The following is a 25,189-nucleotide window of genomic DNA, read 5'->3' as shown; positions in this document are numbered from 1 at the left end:
CTTAACTCCAAATGGTGAGTACTCTGTTCGTAGTGCATATCAGTTGTTGGCAGGTTCCACTTTGACGTCCACTGCTAGTTCATCATCTTCAGAGGGTTTCAAAGGGGTGTGGAAAGGGATTTGGAAAATCCGGGTACCGAACCGTGTTCGTCACTTCATGTGGAGGGCAGTAAAGGACTCGCTACCAACAAAACTCAATCTGCACCGGCGACATGTAGTGGGGGAAGCTCTCTGCCCTCTCTGCGATGACACTCAGGAATCAATCTTACACAGCCTGTGGTATTGTGAGCAAGCCCAAGTTGTGTGGCGGTCCATAAGGAGTTTTGCGCCATTGTATGAGAAACATCACCGTACCTTCATGGATCTGTTTGAAGAAGTTTTGCTGCAGAATTCAAGCTTCCATATTGCATGGTTTGCAACCATTGCATGGTGTTTATGGCAAAGGCGAAATAGACTACGTGAGCACCAACCTTCGTGGCCACTGTTGGAAGTTGGTAAACGAGCACGTACCCTGGTGGAGGAATTTTTTGATGCGCAGAAACAGAGCTTGACTTCGTCTACCAATCAACCTCCAGTTCGATGGACACCACCTCCAGAAACTCTGTATAAAGCGAACTTTGATGCAGCCGTGTTTCAGCATTTGGGTATGGCTGGTTTGGGCGTGGTTTTTCGCAATTCAGGTGGTAATGTCTTAGCAGCTCTAAGCCAAAAGATTCAGCTTCCCAACTCGATAGAACTGGCGGAAGCTTTGGCAGCAAAACGGGCAGTCACTCTAGCAGCGGAACTGAGCATTTTCAAGGTCATGATTGAGGGAGATTGCTTGCAGGTTGTACGGGCTTTGAATGATCATGGTAGATGCCTTACTATGTATGGTCATGTGATTGAGGAGACTCGACGTTTGGGCTCTTGTTTGGAATCTTGTAGTTTCCATCATGTAAAGAGGGAGGGAAATAAGTTAGCGCATTCCCTTGCTCGTAGAGCAGTTTCATCTGCAGATATGGATGTTTGGGTGGAAGAACTACTCGAGGACCTGGAGGTTGTATTTCAGGGTGATTTTGTTTTGTGACTTGTCAACAGTGATTAATAAAATTCCTCTTACCTTTTTCTCAAAAAAAAAAAAAAATATTTATCAACTCAAATTTTTTTGAAATTGGACATATTTGTAAGACTCTTTGACTTCTTCCACAATCTGCTAGAAGGACTTTCTAATTTGCCTAGTGACTAAAAAAATAGACTTGACTCAATTACCAACAAAGAACAAAATAACCGTAACTTGTAAAATAAATACTCATTTGACCCTATGCCACTTTGATGCATTCTATTAAACCATGCAGATGTCATATCCATCGAACGTCGTACAGGGTCTCACACAGCAAAAACGTAATAAAGGCAAACAAATACCTATAAAATCCTAAGAAGTTCTATATTTGACTCAATTACCAAATACCCTAAAATTGCTTAGCAAAGAAAAGTCCTCTTCTCACAAAAGTAACCATACCTTGTAAAATAAAAAAAAAAACTCCAAATAAGTACACAATAAACACTGTCTGCTTTGATGCAACCTATTAATCCACACATCTCATATCCATCGGACATCGTACAAGGGTCTCTCACAGAAAAAACCCTGTATCACCAAAATTCTATGCAAACAACAACTAAATCTCTTTTTCCATGGCTGCATCACATATGGAATTTGTTCAGGTGGTATTATTTTTAACCTGCTCTTTTTTTGAAGCCAAATAGGGAAATGGGAGCTTGTTTCATTAAATATCAACAATCACATCATGCTACTGTTAGATGTTGAGATGACATTAAGACTGATATGACTCATGGCTTTGTGGGTAAAAATTACAAGCAACTGAGCTGCAGTTTATATGAAAATAGTTTATTTGAAGAATAAACTGAGTATGAAAGTTTCACTATGAGATTGGATATATCGTGGAATGAAGACGTGATCAGTTTTATGTATATCAATAGTAGAATTCATATATATGGCAAATTAAATTCACATCGGCTAATGTGGCTGATTGGGCTATTCAGAATGTGGGTGGAAGGAAGTCAATGAGCTATAAGTTAGGGAATCTTTAGCAACCATGAACATAATTGTTGTGTTAAATTACTGATTGGATTGGGATAGCTAAATTTAATCATTTGACCACATATTTTTAACACTCCTCCTCACGCGTGGGGTCACACTCCCTTTTGATAGGTGAGACCTAATAAGTGGGATTTGAAATGGGAGGTAGAGTGGAGGAGACTGGGATCGAACTCAAAACCTCCTACTCTTATACAATGTTAAATTACCAATTTTCGCAAAAGCTTTAAGCAATTGGGAATATGATAAACTTAATCATTTAACCACTCACTCTTAACATGATGTTATAAAAGTCATCTCCTTGTCTTCTGTGAAACAGATGGAGCCTTTAAATTTGAATTGCCTCTCCTTAGGCTTCCAGTTTATTTGAGTCTCTGGAATGAACATTGTGCCACACTCTTTTCATGCTCCTTGTTTCTTTTTATTTGCAGGTGTTTTGTTCTGCTGGTTTTATTGGTAATCCAATGGGATTTATCAATGCCAGCCACGAGTGTCTTGCAGGTACATAGTTTATTAGATGGCCAAAGCTTTCTCCTTTTATCAGCTTTCTGAAAACTAGCTTTTTCTATTGGCAGAGCCCTACTGGACTTATTACTGGCATGGCACAAGGCAGCACTAGTCTTTTAAGTAACACAGTCTATGCTATAAGTGACGCTGCCACTCAGTTCAGTAAAGCTGCACACAAGGTATCTATTTTCATCCTAAGCATTTGAATGGTTTCAGAGACCAGTTTCTTTATATATATATATATATATATATTTGTATGTATTTAAATATGAACTGAATTTCTGCTTGTAGGGTATTGTTGCATTGACCTTTGATGACCAAGTTGTTTCAAGTATGGAAAAGCAACAGATGAGTGCAGCTTCACAAAGTAAAGGTGTGATAAATGAAGTCTTAGAGGTATGTCAGTCATATTTAGTAGTTCTCATTGTAAAAGCCTCCTAGATGTTTATAGAAGTGGATCCGTTGGTGCTTGTATGTTACAAATTTATACGTTTCACAAAAGTTGAGTTTCAAATTAGATGTAATAAATTACCAATTGTACCAAAACCTTAAACTGTTGGGAAATATTAAAATTTAATCATTGAACTCCCTCTTAATAAATGGGGCCCAACCCAATACATGAGAATTTAACTTTTTAAATGGGAAGTAGAGCGAAGACAATGCTTGAACTCAAGACCACTTAATTTAATACAATGATAAATTCCAATTGTCCCAAAATTTTAAGCTATTAGAAAGTGGTAATTTTAATCATAATTCTAACAAGATGAAACTAGAATGATGTGTTCCAAACCTATGGGTAGAATTCAAACAACTAGTAATGTTTTCAATAAATGAGTGGCTATTGCATATAAACTTAAAAATAGTGAAAATTATTATTTATTTCATAAATTGCTCAATTAATAGTTAATAGTTACTTCTCTCTTCTACTTCTTTTCTCCAAGAGCTTTGTAACTCAATGGCATTGCATGTGCCCTTTTACAAGGAGAACCATGATTCAAATCCCACTCCCTCATTTGTTGTGACAATTGAATCATTAAAAAAATGAAGTTATTTTTCTTTTTTTTTTTAAGTTGTTTGTTTATTGGTGTGTATTTTTTTGTTTATTCATTTACTTACATGATTCAGAAAAATAATGCACCCACCTATCAGTTGAGGGCTAGGGTTGCATCTCCCACTCAGAACTACTATGAAAAATTGAGTTGCATATACATTTATTTTTGAATTCCCTTTTGACATTTTGATTTTATTATTTTATTAATGACTATTATCTCTTTTAAATTCTAAACTAAAAATTATTTAAAAAATAGAAAGAATTTTTTTCCGTATTTTATCATATTTTAATGTCTCTTAAGGTTCAAAAGCAATAAATGGAAAACATGGGTGGTAAAAAAGGGAAAATAAAGAAGAAAAAGTTTTGATCAAAGAGAAAAAAGTACAAAATAAAATGAAATTACTTTTACCTTTTAAAAGTGATAAAAGAGTTATAATAGGAGTTCAAATTCTTCATGTAATAATCTATATTTGTTCATAAAAATCAGTGAATTAGCAATAAAATTTGGGAATAATTATATAATAGACCAAGAATTTGATATTGTTTTCATGTTAAACTCTGAAGTTTTAGGCCTATAAATGTTTACATTAGAGTTTTAAAATTGTTACAATATGGTCATGTTATGAGTTAAGCAAAAAGTCTCATAGTCTGTAAATAAGGTCTATCTAGTGTCTAAAAGTCATTCTTTGGGAACTATAAGTAAAATTATGACTATAAAAAATTGCATCGTGGCTTATTTGTATAGAAAGAAGACCTAACAAATATATACAATATAGCTGATAACTATCTTTTTATAGGTGTTCTTACTGTCTCGTATAGACATAAGTTCCATTTTCCTGTCCAGATTGGTTTTAAGTGTGTATATATATAGAGTTAGATCAGGTTATACCTGGTGGAATTCAATGGTAATATTAAACTACTTAATAAACTTGTATTGGATTAATATTTTGAAAATCTGTTTGACTCCCTAATTATTTATTTGATTTGCACTTTCATTTTGTTTAGTGGCTTAAAATTAAAAATTGTTTTGATGCATATGGTTTACCAAAATTGCAGAAAAAAAAAATCACTTGCGTTTTTTCCCAGAAGTGGGCTTCTTCTAACTTCTAACGGAGGAATTTTTCATTCCATTTTTGAAGGAAAGATTAGTTCTGGCCTGTTTACTTTACAATATATATATATATATATATATAAATTTAATAAACTAATCAAATGAACTTCTCATTGATCTCATTGAAGATAATATTATAGAATAGAGATAGAAAGAAAAAAAAATTCAGTTAGAAATTGATTGGAAAACTCAAGATCGATTTTGTGTATAATTTTGAAGTTGTGTTGAAATTTAAACATTTCATAGATGAGATGATTATTAATCATTTACTATTTTGCAAACATGGAAGGTATAAGGAGACAATATTATTTAATGGTGGTTTGTCAAAAGACGCTTCCATTAGACATTTATTGAGAGGTGTGTGTGGTGTGTGTGTGTGTGTTACTGAGGTCGAATTCTAACAGCCAATGTGTGTGTGTGTGTGTGTGTGTGTGTGTGTGTGTGTGTGTGTGTGTGTGTGTGTGTGTGTACTGAGGTCGAATTCTAACACAGCCAATGTGTGTGTGTGTGTGGTGTGTGTGTGTTATGAGGTCGAATTCTAACACAGCCAATGTTGTGTGTGTGTGTTACTGAGGTCGAATTCTAACACAGCAATGTATATGTTGGGGATTGTTAATCTTCTCACAGCTTGAAAACATGTGTTATCATGCTTCTCTTTGGAAGGGAAATTATATGCACCATATTATTTATGTTTTAATGTGTTTGAATTGTGTAACCTGTTTAATTCCAGGGACTCACTGGTCTTCTCCAGTCACCAATTAAAGGAGCTGAGAAACATGGCTTCCTGGTGTCCTCTCAGGTAATCAACTACTAGGATGCTGTAATTGTGTGTGTGTGTGTGTTGTGTGTGTTACTGAGGTCGAATTCTAACACAGCCAATGTATATGTTGGGGATTGTTAATCTTCGCACAGCTTGAAAACATGTGTTATCATGCTTCTCTTGTGGAAGGGAAATTATAATGCACTATATTATTTATGTTTTAATGTGTTGAATTGTGTAACTGTTTAATTCCAGGGACTCACTGGTCTTTTCCAGTCACCATTAAGGAGCTGAGAAACATGGCCTTCCTGGTGTCCTCTCAGGTATCAACTACTAGGAGCTGTAAATTGTGTGTGTGTGTGTGTGTGTGTGTGTGTTAGTTACTGAGGTCGAATTCTAACAACAGCAATGTATATGTTGGGGATTGTTAATCTTCGCACAGCTTGAAAACATTGTGTATCATGCTTCTCTTTGGAGGGAAATTATATGCACTTATTATTTTGTTTTAATGTGTTGAANATATTATTTATGTTTTAATGTGTTGAATTGTGTAACCTGTTTAATTCCAGGGACTCACTGGTCTTTTCCAGTCACCAATTAAAGGAGCTGAGAAACATGGCCTTCCTGGTGTCCTCTCAGGTAATCAACTACTAGGATGCTGTAAATTGTGTGTGTGTGTGTGTGTGTGTGTGTGTTAGTTACTGAGGTCGAATTCTAACACAGCCAATGTATATGTTGGGGATTGTTAAATCTTCGCACAGCTTGAAAACATGTGTTATCATGCTTCTCTTTGGAAGGGAAATTATATGCACTATATTATTTATGTTTTAATGTGTTGAATTGTGTAACCTGTTTAATTCCAGGGACTCACTGGTCTTCTTCTCCAGTCACCAATTAAAGGAGCTGAGAAACATGGTCTTCCTGGTGTCCTCTCAGGTAATCAACTACTAGGATGCTGTAAATTGTATACATCTCATTATGATTAGCATAATTTCCCTCAAAATTATGAGCGTTTAAGGGATCAACAACATGAACATTGTCACTTAAGATGCAGAGATGGTTTATGGTGTTTGCATAGCAATTGACTGTGCTTTCTTGCTCATATCCCTTGGTGCAGGTATAGCATTGGGAGTCACAGGACTTTTGGCGAAACCAGCAGCTAGTATCCTTGAAGTTACTGGAAAAACTGCACAGAGTATCAGAAATAGAAGTAGGCTATACCAAATGGGATCGCAGCGCTTTAGGGCCCCTCTTCCAAGGCCTCTAAGCAGGGAACTTCCTCTAAGACCTTACTCTTGGGAAGACGCAGTTGGAACATGAGTACTTGTGGAGGCTGACAATCATTTAAAGCTCAAGGATGAGGTCTTAGTCATGTGCAAAGCACTTAAACAAGCTGGTAAATTTGTCATCATCACACACAGATTTGTATTGATTGTTAGTTGCCCTAGTTTGGTGGAGTTGGGTAAGCCTGAATTTCGAGGCGTTTCTGCTGATCCACAATGGGTGATAGAATCGGAAATTGGTTTGGAGAGTGTTATACATGCTGATTCGGACCAAGAAGTGGTACATACTGTTGGAAGCAGTCCAGATACCATACTGAGGCAAAACCAACATCATCCCAGAAAAGGTGTTGGTACAAGGACAGTGCGATGGAGCAATCCTACTACTCTTCCACTCTTGCAGACAAACTTGGAACTGGCAAGCAAAGAAGATGCAGAAAGTTTGTTATAAATAATGTTGTCTACAATTGAACTTCGGAAAGAGTGGGGCTGGGGCTGTGGGCATCTCCTGCATCAAGGAAATATTAAGTAGCTTAAAAGTGGAGTACATTTTTCACTGATTTGAAGGAATGGATTCATTACAAGACCTGGCTCCTGCTACCGCCCTTGCCTGGCAAGCGAGGAAGATGTGGAAGACTTGTTACAGATATTGTTGACAACAATGAACTTGGGAAAGAGTGAGATTGGGCTATGGGCATCTCCTGCATCAAGCTAATTTCAAATAGCCGAAAACTGGAATACATTCATTTTCTGCACTGAAGGATTGGATTCATCAGTAGGCGTGGCACCTAGTTCCACCATTGCCTTGGCCACCCCCATCCAAAGCGAGTGAGGGAGCACCTATTAAAAAAAAAAAAAAAAAAAAATCCTTTGGGGCCTTTTTGTTGCTGATTGGTAATTAAACACCCCCAATTGGACTAAACACACCACATCCCCCGTGGACTGACGTAATATCTAAGCTTGAGCTCATTGGCTTAAGTAATGCCTTTTTAGATAAACTTAGGTCATATTTTTCCATGTAAAATGCGTGTAAGCTCTGTGTTGTGTACATTATGTATAGTGACTTTTTTTTTTTATAAAAAAAACTGTTATGTACAGCATCATTATAAACTTTGGGTAATTTTTTACCCTTGTATACATGTAAAGTAGTTAGTAATTTGTGCAATTCACAAATTATTTATAAATGATACATATTTATTTACTTAGTTTTATTAAATAAATTCAATTAGAGGATTTATATAAAAGAACATACATAATTTAAATAGAGTTTGTGTGATTCCTATTTATTTAATTATGTGATTTGCTTTTTTCAAATGATTTTAAATCTTTGTAAACCTCTTAATTATATTTCAAAGTTAGCAATGTCTTTCCTCTTTGTTCAGAATACCTGAAAATTTCCATTTTTGTTAGTTGACGGGTATGAACAACTCTTCTATTCGATTTAGTCTAAATTTAGTTAATCTAGTTCATTTATCCACTCCAATCCGTTCTGCTAAATTTAGTTGCTATGGTGATTTTGGCCAGTACAGGACGTTAACATCTTTTTTTCTTAGTCCTTTTTTATCGCCTTAGAATATAAATTCAAATTTGATTATTTGATTTGATATTATTTCCATGAGAAATTTAGGGCATTCATTTTAACCATCATAAATTTTCTCACTTGATTTGATTTTTGAAATTTGATCCAATGAGGCTAAACTGTTGATTCATCTTAAATTCTCACTAATGGCTTGTTTGGATTGGGGGAGAGTGAGGGGGGGGGGGGGGGGGGGGGGGCGCGGGGGGGGACTCGGTGAAGTGGATTCATAGGAACACTTGCCTCCTCGGACAAGAGGTTCGTTCATGTAAGTNCTTGGCCTTGGACTTCACAAGATTGGCAGCAACTTTGAGTTTCTTCTTGATGTTAGAAGTGACTTTCTTGATCTTGCTTTTGCTGCCAAGTGATTTTCTCTTTGGTGTCACGAAACCAAAGTATTCAAAATCCAAATCAATGGCACTGTGAAGCCGAGGGACCAAAGGGGACCAGATTGAACTCTGAGACTGAGAGTAGTTGAAGTCGAAAGCAGAAGACTTGTCAGGAAGAAGCTCTGTTGACATCAATGGATCCATGTAGTATACCACTTTAGTAATGCCCACGAGAGACATATCTGATCTTCTTCTCTGATCTTTTTTCTCTTTCTGTGGTTGATGATTGAAAGCTAATAAAAAAAAAAAAAATTTGGTGGGTTTCCTCTGTGGTTTCGGTTTGTTTATATAGCAGAGGACACGGGAGGGCAAGTGTCAGAAATTGTACCAATTTTTTTTTTTTTTTTATTAGCTTTCAATCATCAACCACAGAAAGAGAAAAAAGATCAGAGAAGAAGATCAGATATGTCTCTCATGGGCATTACTAAAGTGGTATACTACATGGATCCATTGATGTCAACAGAGCTTCTTCCTGACAAGTCTTCTGCTTTCGACTTCAACTACTCTCAGTCTCAGAGTTCAATCTGGTCCCCTTTGGTCCCTCGGCTTCACAGTGCCATTGATTTGGATTTTGAATACTTTGGTTTCGTGACACCAAAGAGAAAATCACTTGGCAGCAAAAGCAAGATCAAGAAAGTCACTTCTAACATCAAGAAGAAACTCAAAGTTGCTGCCAATCTTGTGAAGTCCAAGGCCAAGCACAACAACAACAACATCAAAACCAAGGCTTCTGAGTTCTACCCATCTCCTCTCAAACCCACCACAAAGGTATTTCTTTTTCTGTTTGTTTCTTGAGAAATTTTTTATTTTTTATTTTTAGGGTTAGCAAAAAAACTGAAATTAGTAAACCCTTTGGAGAGAAAAAAAAGAGAGAAGGAAATTAGTTTTAATAGAGAACAATTATTTTGGGGTTTTTCTAGGGTTTTATTTATTTATATATTTCAATCTGAACAAGTTTGAGATTATTAACCTGAAATTAATAAACCCATTTGAGAGACAAAATTTAGGAATTAATTTTTATTAGGGAATGATTATTTGATCAATGAATACATTGTTTATTTGTTGGCATTCAAACCCATCATTCTTGTTTGTTCTTGTCCTCTGTCTGAAAACAGGACAGACAAACATGCTCTATAGATTCTTGTTTCTTTGGGGAAACATATTATAATATTTAGAACCAGTATTCTAATTATATTTTACATTGTTTATTACAGGCTTGTTGGACTAAGGCACTGAAAGCTGGCTCTAAAAATTTCAAGAAAACGAGGAAAGATCCCACGGCCCATGTGAAGCTCTATACCTATTTGATGAGCGAAAATATTTGAATTGGTAAGTTTTCTTGTTGTGTCACTTCATTTGTAATCCGCCTACCAATTGTTTGTGAAAATACCTAACCAAAGCCTTTTTGTGTGAACTTTGTGTCATTTCCTTTGTTGTTCTGTTTTCGACATGTGTGGCGTCTGTTTACTTATTCATAGGGACTTTTCCTTCCCATTTTGCAAGAATGTTCTCGATGTGCTTTGTTTTGTGGCCATACTGTTCACTGTCTTTGTTGAATTTGATTTCATAGAATTTGGTAGGTGATTCACTATCTTTGATTACCACTGTCCTGAAACAACAGGGAAACTTATACTTTTAAACGAAATATACATTAGTTGAATAAGAGTTAGGATGGTGTTTAACTTCTTAGGGATAATGTTTGGGTAATGGAAGTTTTCTGCCTTGTAACATTTACATTTCCTGTTGAGTTGACCAGTTGATAAGTTGGAGTGATAAAGGGTAGCATGATGAAAAAATTGAAATTATATGAAAATATTTATGATCGTGAAATGAAAAACATAAACAGAAAACAAGCTGCCATTTAATTATTTTGAAATGAAGAGACCAAGCTGATATATTATTATTCACAGTTTAGCTTTTATAATTTCCAAGAGCCATAAAATGCGGAGAAAATAAGGAAGAAAACTTTTTTGAATATGATGCTTGTAGTTGTGTTGGATTCTTTTTTAAAAAAAATGACAAAGCAAGACTTGAGCTGCCATTTTATATTTTAATAAGGCGAAAGCTGCCATGATTTTAGCTATTACTATGTGAGCTTATTGAAAGCATGTCGGTTGCATGGGTTGTTAGCTTAGTTAAATATCTGGATTTGTAACTAATATCTATTATAGATTAGTTGCATTATAATTAGTAACTTCGACATTGGCATGTGCATGCTAAGAGCAGCACACGAAATTCAGAGGTTGTAATGAATCTCATTTTACTATCTCATTTTTCTAAATGAATTAAACACTTCCTTCTCTACTTGTTATTGTGTTTTCCATTTCTCATCTTTTGTTGCTTGGTATTACCAGTTTGTGTGACTAACCTATCTGAATAATTCATTTTCTGTCACTTATGTTGTTGTCATGCAGAATTACTCTCAACTATGGCTTTTCTCTGATCTAGCTTATATTAGTCATTCTGAAATATGAACTAGCAATTTCTATAATTTGACTTTGCCTTTCCTTCTTGGCAGATGGTCTCAATGCATAAAAAAGGGTTAGATTTACTGTTGGGAATTCCGTAATTGCACATACAAGGGAGCAACATGAAGAGGCTGGTGAAGAGCAGGGTTTGAAGGAGAGTTTGATGCTCTTTAACTCTTAGAGCCAATAGGCTCAGCAAGCCCCATTATTTGACAAATTCTGTGCCCCATCATTTACTGGGTTTTGCCATGTATATTATGTGTCTCAATTGGGCAATTTATCTTTTGTCATTCTTTATTTGATATGGAAGACGTGTGAATTTTGTGAGTACATAGTTAAAATCTTTTTTATTTTTATTTTTTTCAGGTGATGCCAATTTTGTTATTTTATGTAAAAACAGCATCTGCACGCCTTCCAAGCATTTCTATCAAGTTATCTTCCATGAATTGTCATACATGATTGTTTGCAATTGATAATATGAAATAATTATTACGACTAAAATTTTCAAGAAAAAAGCTAATAAAAATCTAAGCTGGATCAAATATCACAACACAACTAACAATAGGCCATTAGCAATACTTACAATTAGAAAAGAAAGGAAAAGAACAGAAAAACGCACACACACTTGAGACCAAATAAGTAAGAAAATAAGGAAAAAATTTATCTCTTTCGTGCTGCTTAATGCTTCACCAAATACTTTGTAGTAAAATGTTCATTACTTCTTTTTAGAAAATTCCATTCATATTTTTCAATGCATTACAACTAGCATAGTTTTCCAATAGCATACGGTGTACAGGCTAAGTTTCTCATGATTAATACAATTTCAATTTAAAAACATTAATGTGAAAATCTGTGAAAATTCATAAATGGTTGATTGGATAAAGGTGTTTCAAAAGAGAATGATTTGGATTTCAGCCATGTCGTCGTTCAAGATAGAAAATTTGGATCTCAACTTTTAAGGGTTGGTTTGGATACTGCTTATGTTGCTGAAACTGAAAACTTATTGCTAAAAGTATTGTAGATAAATGTAAAAATTAGTTGAAATAATTTTCCCATTTGATGTATATATTTCAATTTTATTAATATGTTGGTTTAAAATGATTAAGTATAAGATGTAATTTCAAATAAATAATATTACCGATATTTTTTGTTTGAGAAAATGTTTCATCATGTCTAGTTGAGTATTTTATTATAAAAAAAAAATTGTCTTGTTAAATCTATATTTGGCTATTTATACAACCAAGTGTTGTTAAAATCCTTCTTATATATATATATATATATATAAAAGTGTTGTTAAAATCCCAAAATTTCGAACCCAGACCAAATTGATTTTCAAACAAACTTTGCCAAAATCATTTGATTTGTCTTGAGGGACTTAGACTATTTATATTTTATTTGTCTTGTTAAATCTATATTTGGCTATTTATACAACCAAGTGTTGTATATATATATATATATTTAAAAGTGTTGTTAAAATCCCAAAAAGTTCGAACCCAGACCAAATTGATTTTCAAACAAACTTTTCCAAATCATTTGATTTGTCCTGAGGGACTTTAGACTTCATAAATTTTGGATTGAGATTCAGTGTAATAGCATAGCACCATCCAATACCTTTTTAATGGTTCAAATCAAAAGTTAAAAAGTTGACTTTTAATAGTAACCATTAGATCAAAAAAGTTAAAATGTAAAAAAAAAAAAAAAAAAAAAATTGAGTTAAAAAAAGTTAAAAATCTTGAAAAAGTTAAAATATTGTGAGAGGGATTGCATGACTATTGCACCAGATCACAACTCATAAATTTCATGGAATTTAAGATCCGTAAAGAACGAGTAATGCTACAAATACAAACTATTTTACAATATTTTTATAAATCCCTGACGTGGCTTTAACATCTTTCAAATAATTATTGGTAAATAAAAATGTGATGTTAGTGGTAGACCAAATGTAAAAATGACTACATCAATATTTTGTAAAATATTGTAAAATAATTTATGACTCGCAAAGAATATAACATAAAAGTTGTTAATTGCGTTAGACATTAATGTCACCAAATGTAAAACTTCCCGTAAATATTGCTCAATCAAAACTGAACGAACATTGCTGTTGTCTAAATTTACTAATCATATTTGGTTTGTTTTTTTCAGTTTCTTGGAGCCTCTCAATCTCCCCCACATTTTTCCTTCTTCGCCGTGGGTCGGTGATCTTTCTCAATCATTTCATTTTCAGCATGTCCCTCCTTTGGTTCTTGGAATCATTCTTATTATTTTCTAGTTTCTTAGCCTCTGCCTCGGCTAATACGGATGATGATGCAGCCCAATTCGAGTTGTTCCATAGACATGCACCACAAGCCTACAAAAATGGAACCACATTAGGACCCCCAAAGAGCCAGCTTGAACGCGTAAAACAGCTTGTGCATAGCGACAATGCAAGGCAGCAAATGATATCACAGAGGTTGATGAAGAGCAGCAGCCATAGGAGAAAGGCTTTTGAGTTTCAAGATGGCAATAACAATAACTATAACGTTCAGCCGGTTGATATTCCAATGAGATCAGCTGCTGATACAGGTGCAGGGCAGTACTTTGTATCCTTTAGAGTTGGAAGCCCTCCACAAAAGTTTGTACTAATAGCTGATACCGGTAGCGATGTCACCTGGATGAATTGCCATTACAGGCCTAGCCCTGTGTGCCACCATGGAAATTGTCCCAATTTTGATGCCGCTAGGAGGATCTTCCATGCTTCTCGATCACCAACCTTTAAGACCATTCCTTGCGTTTCTGATTTGTGTAAATTTGATCTCTCAGGATCTTTCTCTATGGACTACTGTCCTACAGCATTATCACCCTGCGAATTCGAATACTCGTAAGCTTCTTCTTCTTATATTATATTCTTAACCTATATAATTTTCTTTTTCATTCACAAAACCCTTCATAACAAAATCAAAATTCTCGTATATGTTTCTTTTATTGATATGACTGGATTTGAAATTATTGCATCTCCTTCAAGATAATTGCTTTTTATGATCAAAATAATATACCAATTGTTTTTTTTTTTTCCTGATTAATTATTATTATTATTATTATTATTATTTTAATTTTAGACAAGACTCGAATCCAGATTTCTTAATTAGAAACTTTCTATATTGGGCTAACTAAAATCTACAAATTCTCTTATATATATTTGGCTTTAAGTTGTTATGGTAAAACTTGGTTGTAAGTTGTTATTGGTTATAATTATACCAAGTCAAATAACAAAAGAGCCTTATTGGCAAAATATGGTAGATTCTAGGTAGATCAAAAACAATAAACAAAAATGTAAAAATATGTGAGACTAATCATGAGACTCTCAAGAGAATATATACTTAATTGATGGGATGCATATTCTTTCTTCTCTTTTCATAATATCAACATTAACATATTTCATTGCATAGTGAAAATTATTTTCAGGATGAGGGACATATCCAAATAAGAAATTGGAAAAGAGGGTTACAAAGTTACAACTACCCATGGCCCATAGGTAGGGGCGGCCCAACATAATTTGGGGCCTAAGGCAAAAAATTTATGTGGGGCTTTTAATATGTAAATATAAATCAAATTAAAAAAATCATAAATAATAAAGTTGAATACTAATCAAATTAAGGTTAATTTGATACATTAAATACATAAATAATATCAACTAGACTAATGTTAATTTCATATAGAGAATTGAATATCATAGTTGAATTATAAATATTAATAAAAAGAAATAAAAATATATTGTGATTGAAAAAGATACTTTATTTTGGATATAAGACGATGCATAGTTAAATAAAGTTGTAATCTAATTTTTAATTTTGATTTTAAGAGAGAGAGAGATAGATATTATTTGGTGTATGGTTTTGTAGGATATTAGTTTACAAAAATCAAAGTCTCAAACTATTAGGGGAGATTAATTTATAATTGATGATTTAACACATTTGCAACATTTTTTTGAAATATATTAGGGTTTCAATTGAGTTAAGGTTCTATTGGTCTCGTACTTTGAGAGTCTTGATAGAAATGAAAAAGAAAAATGCGCTAATTAAAAGCACTATAAAATGTTCAAAATATAATGTGATATCATCTCTCATTGATGAACTTCATCAATTTAACTAATGAATGTTTATATCATGTTTTTTTGTAATTAATAACACGACAATTTGTAAACTAATAGTAAAATCTGTACATCACTAATAAAAAAAAATGTACAACCTTTAGAAAATATATATAATTTTATAAAAATTTAGCCTTTAACTATGAAAAGTAAGACCTTTTTTCCCAAGGAAAATTTTGTTTTTTGGTGGGGCTTAGGCCTAGGCCTTGAGCCGGCCCTGCCCATAGGGCATTACATTAGGCATGCAGAGGCCAAAATAAGACTTGCATGGTTCATTTATTCAGTAAAATAGAAAAAAAAAAAAAAAATGGTCCGATGCTCCCCCTGTAGAATCATGGGACTTTGAGAGATTTTGACATTTTGAGACTTAATTTAAGCAAATAAGAGTTTTTTTTTTTTTTTTATAATTTTTTATTTTTTTGGTTTTTTTTATTTTATTAATTATTATTATTATTATTATTATTTTAATTTTAGACAAGACTCGAATCCAGATTTATTAATTAGAAACTTTCTATATTGGGCTAACTAAAATCTACAAATTCTCTTATATATATTTGGCTTTAAGTTGTTATGGTAAAACTTGGTTGTAAGTTGTTATTGGTTATAATTATACAAAGTCAAATAACAAAAGAGCCTTATTGGCAAATTATGGTAGATTCTAGGTAGACCAAAAACAATAAACAAAAATGTAATAATATGTGAGACTAATCATGAGACTCTCAAGAGTATATATACTTAATTGATGGGATGCATATTCTTTCTTCTCTTTTTGTAATATCAACATTAACATATTTCATTGCGTAGTGAAAATTATTTTAAGGATGAGGGACATATCCAAATAAGAAATTGGAAAAGAGGGTTACAAAGTTACAACTGCCCATGGCCCATAGGCAGGGGCGGCCCAACATAATTTGGGGCCTAAGACAAAAAATTTATGCGGGGCCTTTAATATGTAAATATTAATTAAACAAAATTATTTAATACTAATCAAATTAAAGTTAATTTGATACATTAAATACATAAATAATATCAACTAGACTAATGTTAATTTCATATAAAGAATTGAATATCATAGTTGAATTATAAATATTAATAAAAAGTAATAAAAATATATTGTGATTGAAAAAGATACTTTATTTTGGATATAAGACGATGCATAGTTAAATAAAGTTGTAATCTAATTTTTAATTTTTAATTTTGATTTTAAGAGAGAGAGATATATATATTATTTGGTGTATGGTTTTGTAGGATATTAGTTTACAAAAATCAAAGTCTCAAACTATTAGGGGAGATTAATCTATAATTGATGATTTAACACATTTGCAACATCTTTTTGAAATATTTTAGGGTTTCAATTGAGTTAGGTTCTATTGGTCTCGTACTTTGAGAGTCTTGATAGGAATGAAAAAGAAAAATGCGCTAATTAAAAACACTATAAAATGTTCAAAATTAATGTGATATTGTCTCTCATTGATGAACTTCGTCAATTTAACTAATGAATGTTTATATCATGTTTTTTGTAATTAATAACATGGCAATTTGTAAGCCAATAGTAAAATCTGTACATCACTAATAAAAAAAAATGTACAACTTTTAGAAAATATATATAATTTTATAAAAATTTTGCCTTTAACTATGAAAAGTGGGGCTATTTTTCCTAAGGAAAATTTTGTTTTTTGGTGGAGCTTAGGCCTAGGCCTAACTTGCCTAGGCCTTGAGCCGGCCCTGCCCATAGGGCATTACATTTGGCATGCAGAGGCCAAAATAAGACTTGCATGGTTCATTTATTCAGTAAAATAAAATAAAAAAAATGGTCCGATGCTCCCCCTGTAGAATCATGGGACTTTGAGAGATTTTGACATTTTGATACTTAATTTAAGCAAATAAGAGTTTTTATTTTATTTATTTTATATATATATATATATTTAAAAAATAAGCGGGTGTCTAACATACAGTCTATACATCATTGATCCATGTTTATTGATAACGAAGTTTTGCTGTAAATTCATTTCAAAATTACTAACCTTATTTCTCAAAATGAAAATAAAGCCGACTTCTTAATTTACATTGATTCACTTCTTGACTTACTAACCTCATACGAAACTACTTAGTGGAAATCATTTGATGTCACAATAATTAAGTTGATATCACATCTAAAAAATCCAACTTCTAGCATTCCATAAGTTGTCTTCGTTTGAATTATGATATCCTCATTGATATAGTCTGGTCTTCTTTATAAACAGAGCCAAGTTTTAACAATTGAATTTTAATTTAAAAATAATACTCACTGAGTTGGGCATAATTAATTAGTTCTCACTCTTAGACATGAATGAGTTTTGGAATTTGAAACATAAGAATAATGAACTTTACGACGTTACATAGTTTTTTATTCATTCCTAATGTTTGTGATAGATATGCAGATGGTTCAAAAGCTCTGGGGATCTTTGCCAATGAGACTGTTACAGTGGGGCTTGGGCTTCACAAGCACCGAAAGAAGAAACTTCACAATGTCTTGATTGGGTGTAGCCAAATAAATGAAGGAACTGTTCATGCATTTGATGGAGTCATGGGCTTAGGCTACAGCAAGCATTCTTTTGCCGTAAGGGTGGCAAAAGAGTTTGGATATATGTTCTCATATTGTCTGGTTGATCACTTGAGCCCAAGTAACTTTGCCAACTACCTAAGCTTTGGCCACAAAAGTAAAGGTTCAAAATTGCATAGCATGCAATACACAAAGCTCATCCTAGGAGTCATAAATCCATTTTATGCTGTGAATGTTGCTGGTATCTCAATAGGTGGGACAATGCTTAAAATCCCATCAGAAGTATGGGACATTGAAGGCAATGGTGGAGTCATTATTGATTCTGGTACAAGCTTGACTGCTCTACCAGAACTTGCATACAAACCTGTCATTGCCGCTTTAGATCCCCACCTAAAGAATTTTCAAAAGTTAGACATCGACATTGAGGAATTGAACTATTGTTTTAATGCCACAGGATTTAAGGAGAGCCTTGTGCCAAAGTTGGCATTTCATTTTGCTGATGGGGCTCAGTTTGTGCCACCAGTTAAGAGTTATGTTATTGATGCTGATGATGGTGTGAGGTGTCTTGGGTTCACTTCAATAAAATGGCCTGGCATCTCTATTATTGGTAACATTATGCAGCAGAATCATTTCTGGGAGTTTGATCTTCTTGGGAAGAAGTTAGGTTTTGCACCTTCATCCTGTACAATGCTTAAGTCCAAGGTTTAAATGTGGCATTCTGAATTTTTTTGCTTAACTATATTCCTCCCACAGCACATTAGTGTGTGCTTGTCTGTTTCATTTATACGTTTTAAAAACCCAGTTGGAATATTTTTCGCTTTATGGTGGATTGGGTGCAAACCATGATCAGATCGTAAATAATTTAATTAATAATTATTTAATCAAACAATTAAATAAAACTAGTATATATTTTGCTCTTCTCATTTTGATTGTTCAGTTTTGTTTTTAGTGTGTCCCAAGATATTGTCCATTTTGTAAAGACAATAAAAACTTTACTTATATGTCCTTTAATTTATTGATTATAGACGATGTCTTTTATACTTTTGTTTTGTATAACCTTATATTACAGAAGGCAATGTTTGAAATTTATGTCTATTTAGTTGGGTATCAAATTGTAGTTGGATTGTGGGAGCTAGCAGAAGCATAAATGTACACGACTGAGAAATAAACATCTACACAGTATGTAACATTTAACATGATTTTGTCAATTTCATGCCTACAATGCCAATTAAAATTCAATATCATGATATGGATTACAAATTATTTACAATCAATGTCAATAAAACCTTACAAACTAAACATACAGGTTCTCACAAGTAACGCTCACAAACCTGAAATCTCATAAACACAAATATAAACAAAGTCACACAAACATACAATAAACAAACTTCTAATTAACACAAGGCAATCTTTCTAACTCCAAAACACTACCACACCACTCCTCTCACAAGAGTACTACCTTGGGCTTGGACTGAGCTCTCACATAAGGCTAAATCACCAAATTCTTTGCAACAATATTATTTATAAGACTCCAATTCTATTCCCGGATAGATAAGGAATATACAATTACTATATATGTATATATATATAGTGTTGAATATTGGATTACCTTTTAATTAAGTAAAACTCTTTTTTTCAATGTTGAGACACCTAGAATTAATGATAAAGATTGTGATCAATTGAGGCCTACAAGGGCATTAGAGATTTAAATCTCAAGGAATTTCTTACAATCAAGTTGTCATGCCCTAAACCCAAGAGGATCCAAAGCATGAGGAAAATGAACCATCAAGAGAAATTCTTGGGGATTTTTTTTTTCCCTTTTCCACATGATAATAAAAATATATAAACATATTGAAATCTCTACAATATAAGTTAGAGCTCTACAAGACATTTACAAACAATACAATTTACAAATCATGTGTCTCCAAAATATACATAAATATATTCTGAAACACCAAAAGAACCAACAAAAATCCACCGTCTTCCCTAAAATGTCCTCCCTAAAATATACAACCTCAATGGCAAATCTAAGTCTACCAAGCCCAAGTCTAAGAAACTCTTAAGAGTCTAACTATTGTCTCCACAAAGTTAGCAAGACTAGAGCACAAACCATTAATAATGACTTTCCCATAACATAGTACTCCAATCATTAACAATAAAGGAAGCTCCGTGCTTGAGATATAGCTAACTGATCTGAAAAATTGTTAGGGAGTGAGATGAGTGGAAAGCTTGGTAAGTGGCATAATTAATAGGAGTGGGAGAAAATGCAAGGTTCATGATGATGTGCACTTTATAAGACATGATATAAATTGGGAATTTCCAACTAAATTTTGCAAGATCATTTTAGTTGATAATGGGATAAGAATGATCAAAATGATGCAACACAAAGTTTCTCAAGATAACCACCATGAAATTACATACTATATTCTGTGAGCAATAACATTACAATTTCAAAGCTAGAAAATCTAATACAAGGCAAAATGTCACAAAGACACCATACTATCACATAGACAGGTTAGAGGATCCATCCACTCACAATTGGCATGATATTGTCCTCTCTGGTTTGTAGTTTCTTGGCCCAATGGGCAGCAACCTCACTCATAACCTCAAGGTTTTGCCTCTACCCCCTACGGGCAGCAAGAGAGAACGTGTCATGTAGGACCTCTTTTGCATGTGGTATGTTGGCGTCATGGGCTATAGTCTCATCTAAACACTCAAAGATTTACCTCTTCCCCCATGGACAGTAGGGAAGAATGCATTATCCAAAGTGAAAGACACTGACCTAGCTTTGATATTATTGTTACAAACATTGGAAAAAAAACATTGAGGGGAAAGCTTAAACCAACGTTATAGTTTATAACCTACCCCAATGGTCTTCCCAGTGTGAAGATCTTTCATAGCAAAACCATGTTTAAAAAAGAAGAGAGTAATTGCAAGTTCACATAATTGACCAACAAGTAGTAAGTTATGAGCAAGACTAAGAACATGAAAGTGTTAGAAAGTTATAATTTGTGGTAGCTTTAGAATCACTGATAGACTTAGTAGATCCATTTACAATGTGAATAGGAGGAATTTGACAGGAAAATAACTTGTGAGAAAAAAAGAGACAGATTAGAAGTCTTATGATTATAGCATGTGGTATCAATAAGCCAATGAAAATTACTTGGAAGTGGTTGAAAGAGTAAAAAATGAATGGATATTATGGTGAAATACATCTTGGTTGAAGAGTGTCTCCAGATCAACCGTATTAAATGTGAAATGAGTAGGTGTAGTGGCAGCAGTAGAGCAATGAGTTCTGAGTGATATAACTCTTTTTGCGAAGATGATAGTAGACAACTGAATTTCCAGGAGCAGAGAAACTGCCATGAGTTGGAGTTCAATCAGTTGAGAAGGATGGAACCAAAGAAGCCATTGCTGTACAGGAACTGCCTTTTGTATGTTTCTTCAGAGTTCAGATATCAACTCCTGGATTTCACTATCATGTGTAGGAAGTTGGATCACAATGTAAGATGAATGTTCTAACAAATTCGTACTCATCAATCAAGTGCCACTCAAAAAAAAAATAAAAATATTGTGTTAGGTGATAAGCATCATAATAAAATACTGGAGGAATCTCTCGACATCTTCAGAATTATCCCATTCTACCTCAAAATTGTGTTAGATGATTAGCATCATAATACTGTAGAAATCTCTCGACATCTTTGGAATTATACCATTCTACCTCGAAATAAGCAAGCTGATCCCAAACATCAGATATTTACGAAAACTCAGCAATAAAATACCATTTTTCTTGTTGCATACGATGAAGAATGGTATATATTAATATTGATAAGAAAGATCAATTACCTGATAATGCAGTGCCAAGAAGTTCTATATGTCATATGTAGTCTCAAACCATCGTAGCAACGTTCTACTAAGGACATATCTCACTATACTGGTCATCATAATGTTTGTTGAAGGTAGATTGCATAACTTCTCCAATGACATATCTCCATAGGTCGTGCCCTTTGATTAAACTTCTTATAGCATAGGCCAAGTGATTGTAGTCAATCTAGTGTTTTGTCAATTGTAGTGAACACAATGTAGACATATGATCAATTTTGGACGTGCCCGAATCGTGTTGGGTAGGTGTGCTCAATTTTCAAGAGTTGAAATTCTCAAATTGGGACTAGCCTCGTCACATGCGCTTTGTGCTTGCCATAAAATTTATTTTTTTGGTCTAGTGTCATAATTTTTCTTTAAAAAAAGAAGAAGGTGAAAGTGTTGGGTTTAATGGTTCTATTTTATAGCCCAAAAAAAAAAAAAAAAACCTATGTCTTTATTTTTTATATATAATTTTTATTTTGAAAATCTAATTTATAAATGGATAAAACAATTTGAAAATCAATAAGAGAGTGACTTTATTTTTTAGACAACGTTTTAGTGGAAATTAAAGTTGTATTTTTACAAGATTGTCTTTTAATTTTGTCTCTACTTAAATATAGAAGTGTAGGAGCATTTTTAACAAAAAAAATGAGAATCTCAAACAGGTGAAACCCCTTAAATAGTAGTATAGATGATAGGAGGACAACATTTTGTGTGCGTTTGTCTACTTATTAAAAGTTAAGGGAAATTACATTTAATCACTCTAAACTATGCCTCATATTATACTTTGCATCTTAAATTTTTCAAATGCATATTTTGTTCCCTAAACTATCACATTTGTTACACTTTGCACATTGACATTAAGTTTATTTTTAACTTGGATAGAAATTCAAAATTTAAGATGCAAAGTATAATTAAGAGAGACAATTAAGTCTTTTCACATGATACCATATTTTTACATTATGTTAATAGCAAATTTGATGTTGGGTGCAAAGTGTAACAATTATTATTGTATAGGGTGCAAAACGTGCATTCGAAAAGTTTAGGATGCAAAGTGTAATTAAGAATATAATTTAGGGTGATAAAGTATAATTTTAAAAGTTAGTTTCTTCTTAAATCATGTATTGTTTGTAGATCCCCAAAAAAGAGTTTTTTTTTTTTTTTTTAATATTAATATTTTAATTTTTTCAGCTAGCTTAAAGTGCTCCATAGGCCGGTAATGTTTTGGTCCATAAAATTTTTTTAAGTCTTGTGGGTTATACTCTATTTCATTATTATTATTTTTACTACTAAAATTTTAGCCAAAAATTCATCTAGCTTATTTTATTTAGAAGTTAGATAAATCATTCTCCAACAAACACTTTATATCACATTAAGGTGGTTAAATCACACCCAACAAGTATTTGTTTGTAGAGTTTTGTTGAATCAACATTTTGTTTTAATTTATGCACGCTTTGAAATTGACTTGTGTGTGAAAGGTTATATTTAGTGTATAAAACTCTTTTTTTTTTACGGGTTTTAAGATAGATTATGGTAGGTAGCATTATGCTTTGGACTCAAACCAGCAATGCATCACTTTTGATAGAAGATACTTGCCATCACACTAATGTGCAACCTCTAATTGGTGTGTAATATTATTATCTCTTCACCTTTTTTCTTAAAAACAAAAACACAAAATGGATTATAGCGTGTCCAAATTCGAAGGGAAAAAAATGTCTTTTACTTTGTTGCTTTATTTATTTATTTTATTTTAAAGTTTAAGGGAATTTGATAATTCAATTGAAAGATTTAAATTTATTTTGGTTTTAAAATTGAAGGATTCATTATCTAATAAAAAAAAAAACAATAATAATAAATAAAAAACTAGCCTCGAGATCGCATTCATACACATGCTTAGAAGCTCTTCTATCTTTTTCTTCTAATGATTAATAATTTTCAACTAGTAAAACATATGCTAAAATATGGATGAAAAATTCTCCAAGAAAGAAAACCTGAAAAAGGCTTTGAAGATGAATTTTTATAACATCAATGTTGTAAAATAGAAAGAAGAAGCAAACCTAACAACAACAAAAAGATACGAACAAAAATAAAATCCAAAAGTCCTAAAACTCACGTAGTAAAATAATCATTAAATTTCAGGCAGTTGCCCAAAAAATTGTTAGATTTTATTTCTTTATTATTATTTTTTCTTTTCTTTTCTTTATTGGACATAATCTACCTCTTTTTTCTCATAGAGTACCTTCTTCTTTTTGTCAGAAGTACTTTTAAAATTATCACAATTTTTTTTGTTGTAATTTCTATAGCAAATAATCATGGGAAGTTGTGAGAATAACATGTACATGATAATTGATAGGTGGTTTTTTTTTAAAAATGTTTAGAAAAAAAAAAAACTTGTCTCTTAAATTTTTTTTGATAAGTAGTAAAAAGTGGATGACAAGGCAATGTGGGGTTTTAAGGTGAGTATTTAAAAAAGAAAAAAGAAAAAGAAATAGATAGCTGTTTAGAAAATAAAATTGCATGCAGCCAATTAAAAAAAAAAAGCTAATTACAATTTACCCACATGTGGTTTGACCGAAATTTAAGTTGCCTACCCGTAGTTTGAAATTTGACATTTTACTCACTTGAGGTTAGCTTTAGGAATGGCAACAGATCAGGTTCGGAGCGGGTTTCTTTATTCTCGAACCCATCCAGCGGGCCCACTCCCATTACCTGAACCTGCCCCGTTTAATAAACAGGTTTTTAAAAAAAACTCAAACCTACCCCAACGGGCCCTATGAGCCCTGCAAGCCCTGTCCCATCATGCCCGACCCAAAATCACAAACACATCCTAACCCAAACACAAACACAAATACAGAAATCACAAACACAAATTTCAAATTTATGATTTTCCTTTTCAAAATCACAAACCAAACACAAAACCTAACACTTACATAGAAATCACAAACACAAAAATTTTAGATTTATGATTTTCCCTTTCAAAATCACAAACATAAACACAAATCCTAACACAAACATTGAAATCACAAATACAAACACAAACTCAGAAGATTGAGACAAAATGAACCTAGGAAAAAAAAAATGGAGAACAAGGTGGAGACACATGGAGGAGGGAGCGAGGCCATGGGGCTGAGTGGGGCCTTGAGGAGGGCTGGCAATGATGCATGGATGAGGGAGGGCTTGAGGGGTATGGCCGGCAGTGAGGGAACGAATGGGGTTATGACCTGCAATGGTGATGCAGGGATGATAGTGAGAGTGACTAAGTGAGTGAGGGTAAGGGTGGGGCCGTGGGGGGCAGCTGGGTTGAGGCAGTGAGGTTGAATGAGAGTTAGGGTGAGTGAGAGTATGTAAGGAGAAGGAAGGGAGATGGGGGGCGATTAAAGAGAGTGAGGGAAGATGTTAGGGAAATTAGGGTATATATAT

The 25,189-nt window shown here is 33.3% G+C and overlaps 4 protein-coding genes across 4 annotated transcripts; 3 read left to right on the top strand and 1 right to left on the bottom strand.

Annotated features, from left to right (window-relative positions):
• Nucleotides 1-2,669: 2,669 nt before the first annotated feature.
• Nucleotides 2,670-5,818, top strand: LOC136062728 (uncharacterized). The gene is made up of 4 exons (XM_065762171.1): nucleotides 2,670-2,781; nucleotides 2,894-2,998; nucleotides 5,495-5,563; nucleotides 5,780-5,818. The coding sequence occupies exons 1-4, from the start codon at nucleotides 2,695-2,697 to the stop codon at nucleotides 5,816-5,818; spliced, it is 300 nt and encodes a 99-aa protein (XP_065618243.1). The 5' UTR covers nucleotides 2,670-2,694.
• A 2,789-nt stretch (nucleotides 5,819-8,607) lies between these two features.
• LOC136062727 (uncharacterized) lies at nucleotides 8,608-8,949 on the bottom strand. The gene has a single exon (XM_065762169.1). The coding sequence runs from the start codon at nucleotides 8,947-8,949 to the stop codon at nucleotides 8,608-8,610; it is 342 nt and encodes a 113-aa protein (XP_065618241.1).
• Nucleotides 8,950-9,113: 164 nt separating this feature from the next.
• On the top strand, nucleotides 9,114-11,593 carry LOC112015626 (uncharacterized). The gene is made up of 3 exons (XM_024048058.2): nucleotides 9,114-9,537; nucleotides 9,984-10,098; nucleotides 11,288-11,593. The coding sequence occupies exons 1-2, from the start codon at nucleotides 9,175-9,177 to the stop codon at nucleotides 10,092-10,094; spliced, it is 474 nt and encodes a 157-aa protein (XP_023903826.2). The 5' UTR covers nucleotides 9,114-9,174; the 3' UTR covers nucleotides 10,095-10,098; nucleotides 11,288-11,593.
• Nucleotides 11,594-13,374: 1,781 nt separating this feature from the next.
• Nucleotides 13,375-18,864, top strand: LOC112015627 (aspartic proteinase NANA, chloroplast). The gene is made up of 2 exons (XM_065762178.1): nucleotides 13,375-14,094; nucleotides 17,776-18,864. The coding sequence occupies exons 1-2, from the start codon at nucleotides 13,463-13,465 to the stop codon at nucleotides 18,611-18,613; spliced, it is 1,470 nt and encodes a 489-aa protein (XP_065618250.1). The 5' UTR covers nucleotides 13,375-13,462; the 3' UTR covers nucleotides 18,614-18,864.
• The last annotated feature ends 6,325 nt before the right edge of the window (nucleotides 18,865-25,189 follow it).

Source organism: Quercus suber, unplaced genomic scaffold (genome assembly GCF_002906115.3).
Source record: "Quercus suber isolate HL8 unplaced genomic scaffold, Cork oak 2.0 scaffold_445, whole genome shotgun sequence".
Taxonomy (NCBI): Eukaryota; Viridiplantae; Streptophyta; class Magnoliopsida; order Fagales; family Fagaceae; genus Quercus; species Quercus suber.
The sequence above is the reverse complement of the archived record's forward strand: the minus strand, read 5'-3'. Positions and strand labels throughout refer to the sequence as shown.

What these genes read in the sequence shown, in the direction of transcription:
- LOC136062728 (XM_065762171.1), top strand. Translation starts at nt 2,695, where the DNA reads ATGGCACAAGGCAGCACTAGTCTTTTAAGTAACACAGTCTATGCTATA. An exon ending in TGATAAATGAAGTCTTAGAG is followed by an intron (nt 2,999 to 5,494) that starts GTATGTCAGTCA and finishes GTTTAATTCCAG; the next exon opens with GGACTCACTGGTCTTCTCCA. An exon ending in GCTTCCTGGTGTCCTCTCAG is followed by an intron (nt 5,564 to 5,779) that starts GTAATCAACTAC and finishes GTTTAATTCCAG; the next exon opens with GGACTCACTGGTCTTTTCCA.
- LOC112015626 (XM_024048058.2), top strand. Translation starts at nt 9,175, where the DNA reads ATGTCTCTCATGGGCATTACTAAAGTGGTATACTACATGGATCCATTG. An exon ending in CTCTCAAACCCACCACAAAG is followed by an intron (nt 9,538 to 9,983) that starts GTATTTCTTTTT and finishes TGTTTATTACAG; the next exon opens with GCTTGTTGGACTAAGGCACT.
- LOC112015627 (XM_065762178.1), top strand. Translation starts at nt 13,463, where the DNA reads ATGTCCCTCCTTTGGTTCTTGGAATCATTCTTATTATTTTCTAGTTTC. An exon ending in CCCTGCGAATTCGAATACTC is followed by an intron (nt 14,095 to 17,775) that starts GTAAGCTTCTTC and finishes TGTTTGTGATAG; the next exon opens with ATATGCAGATGGTTCAAAAG.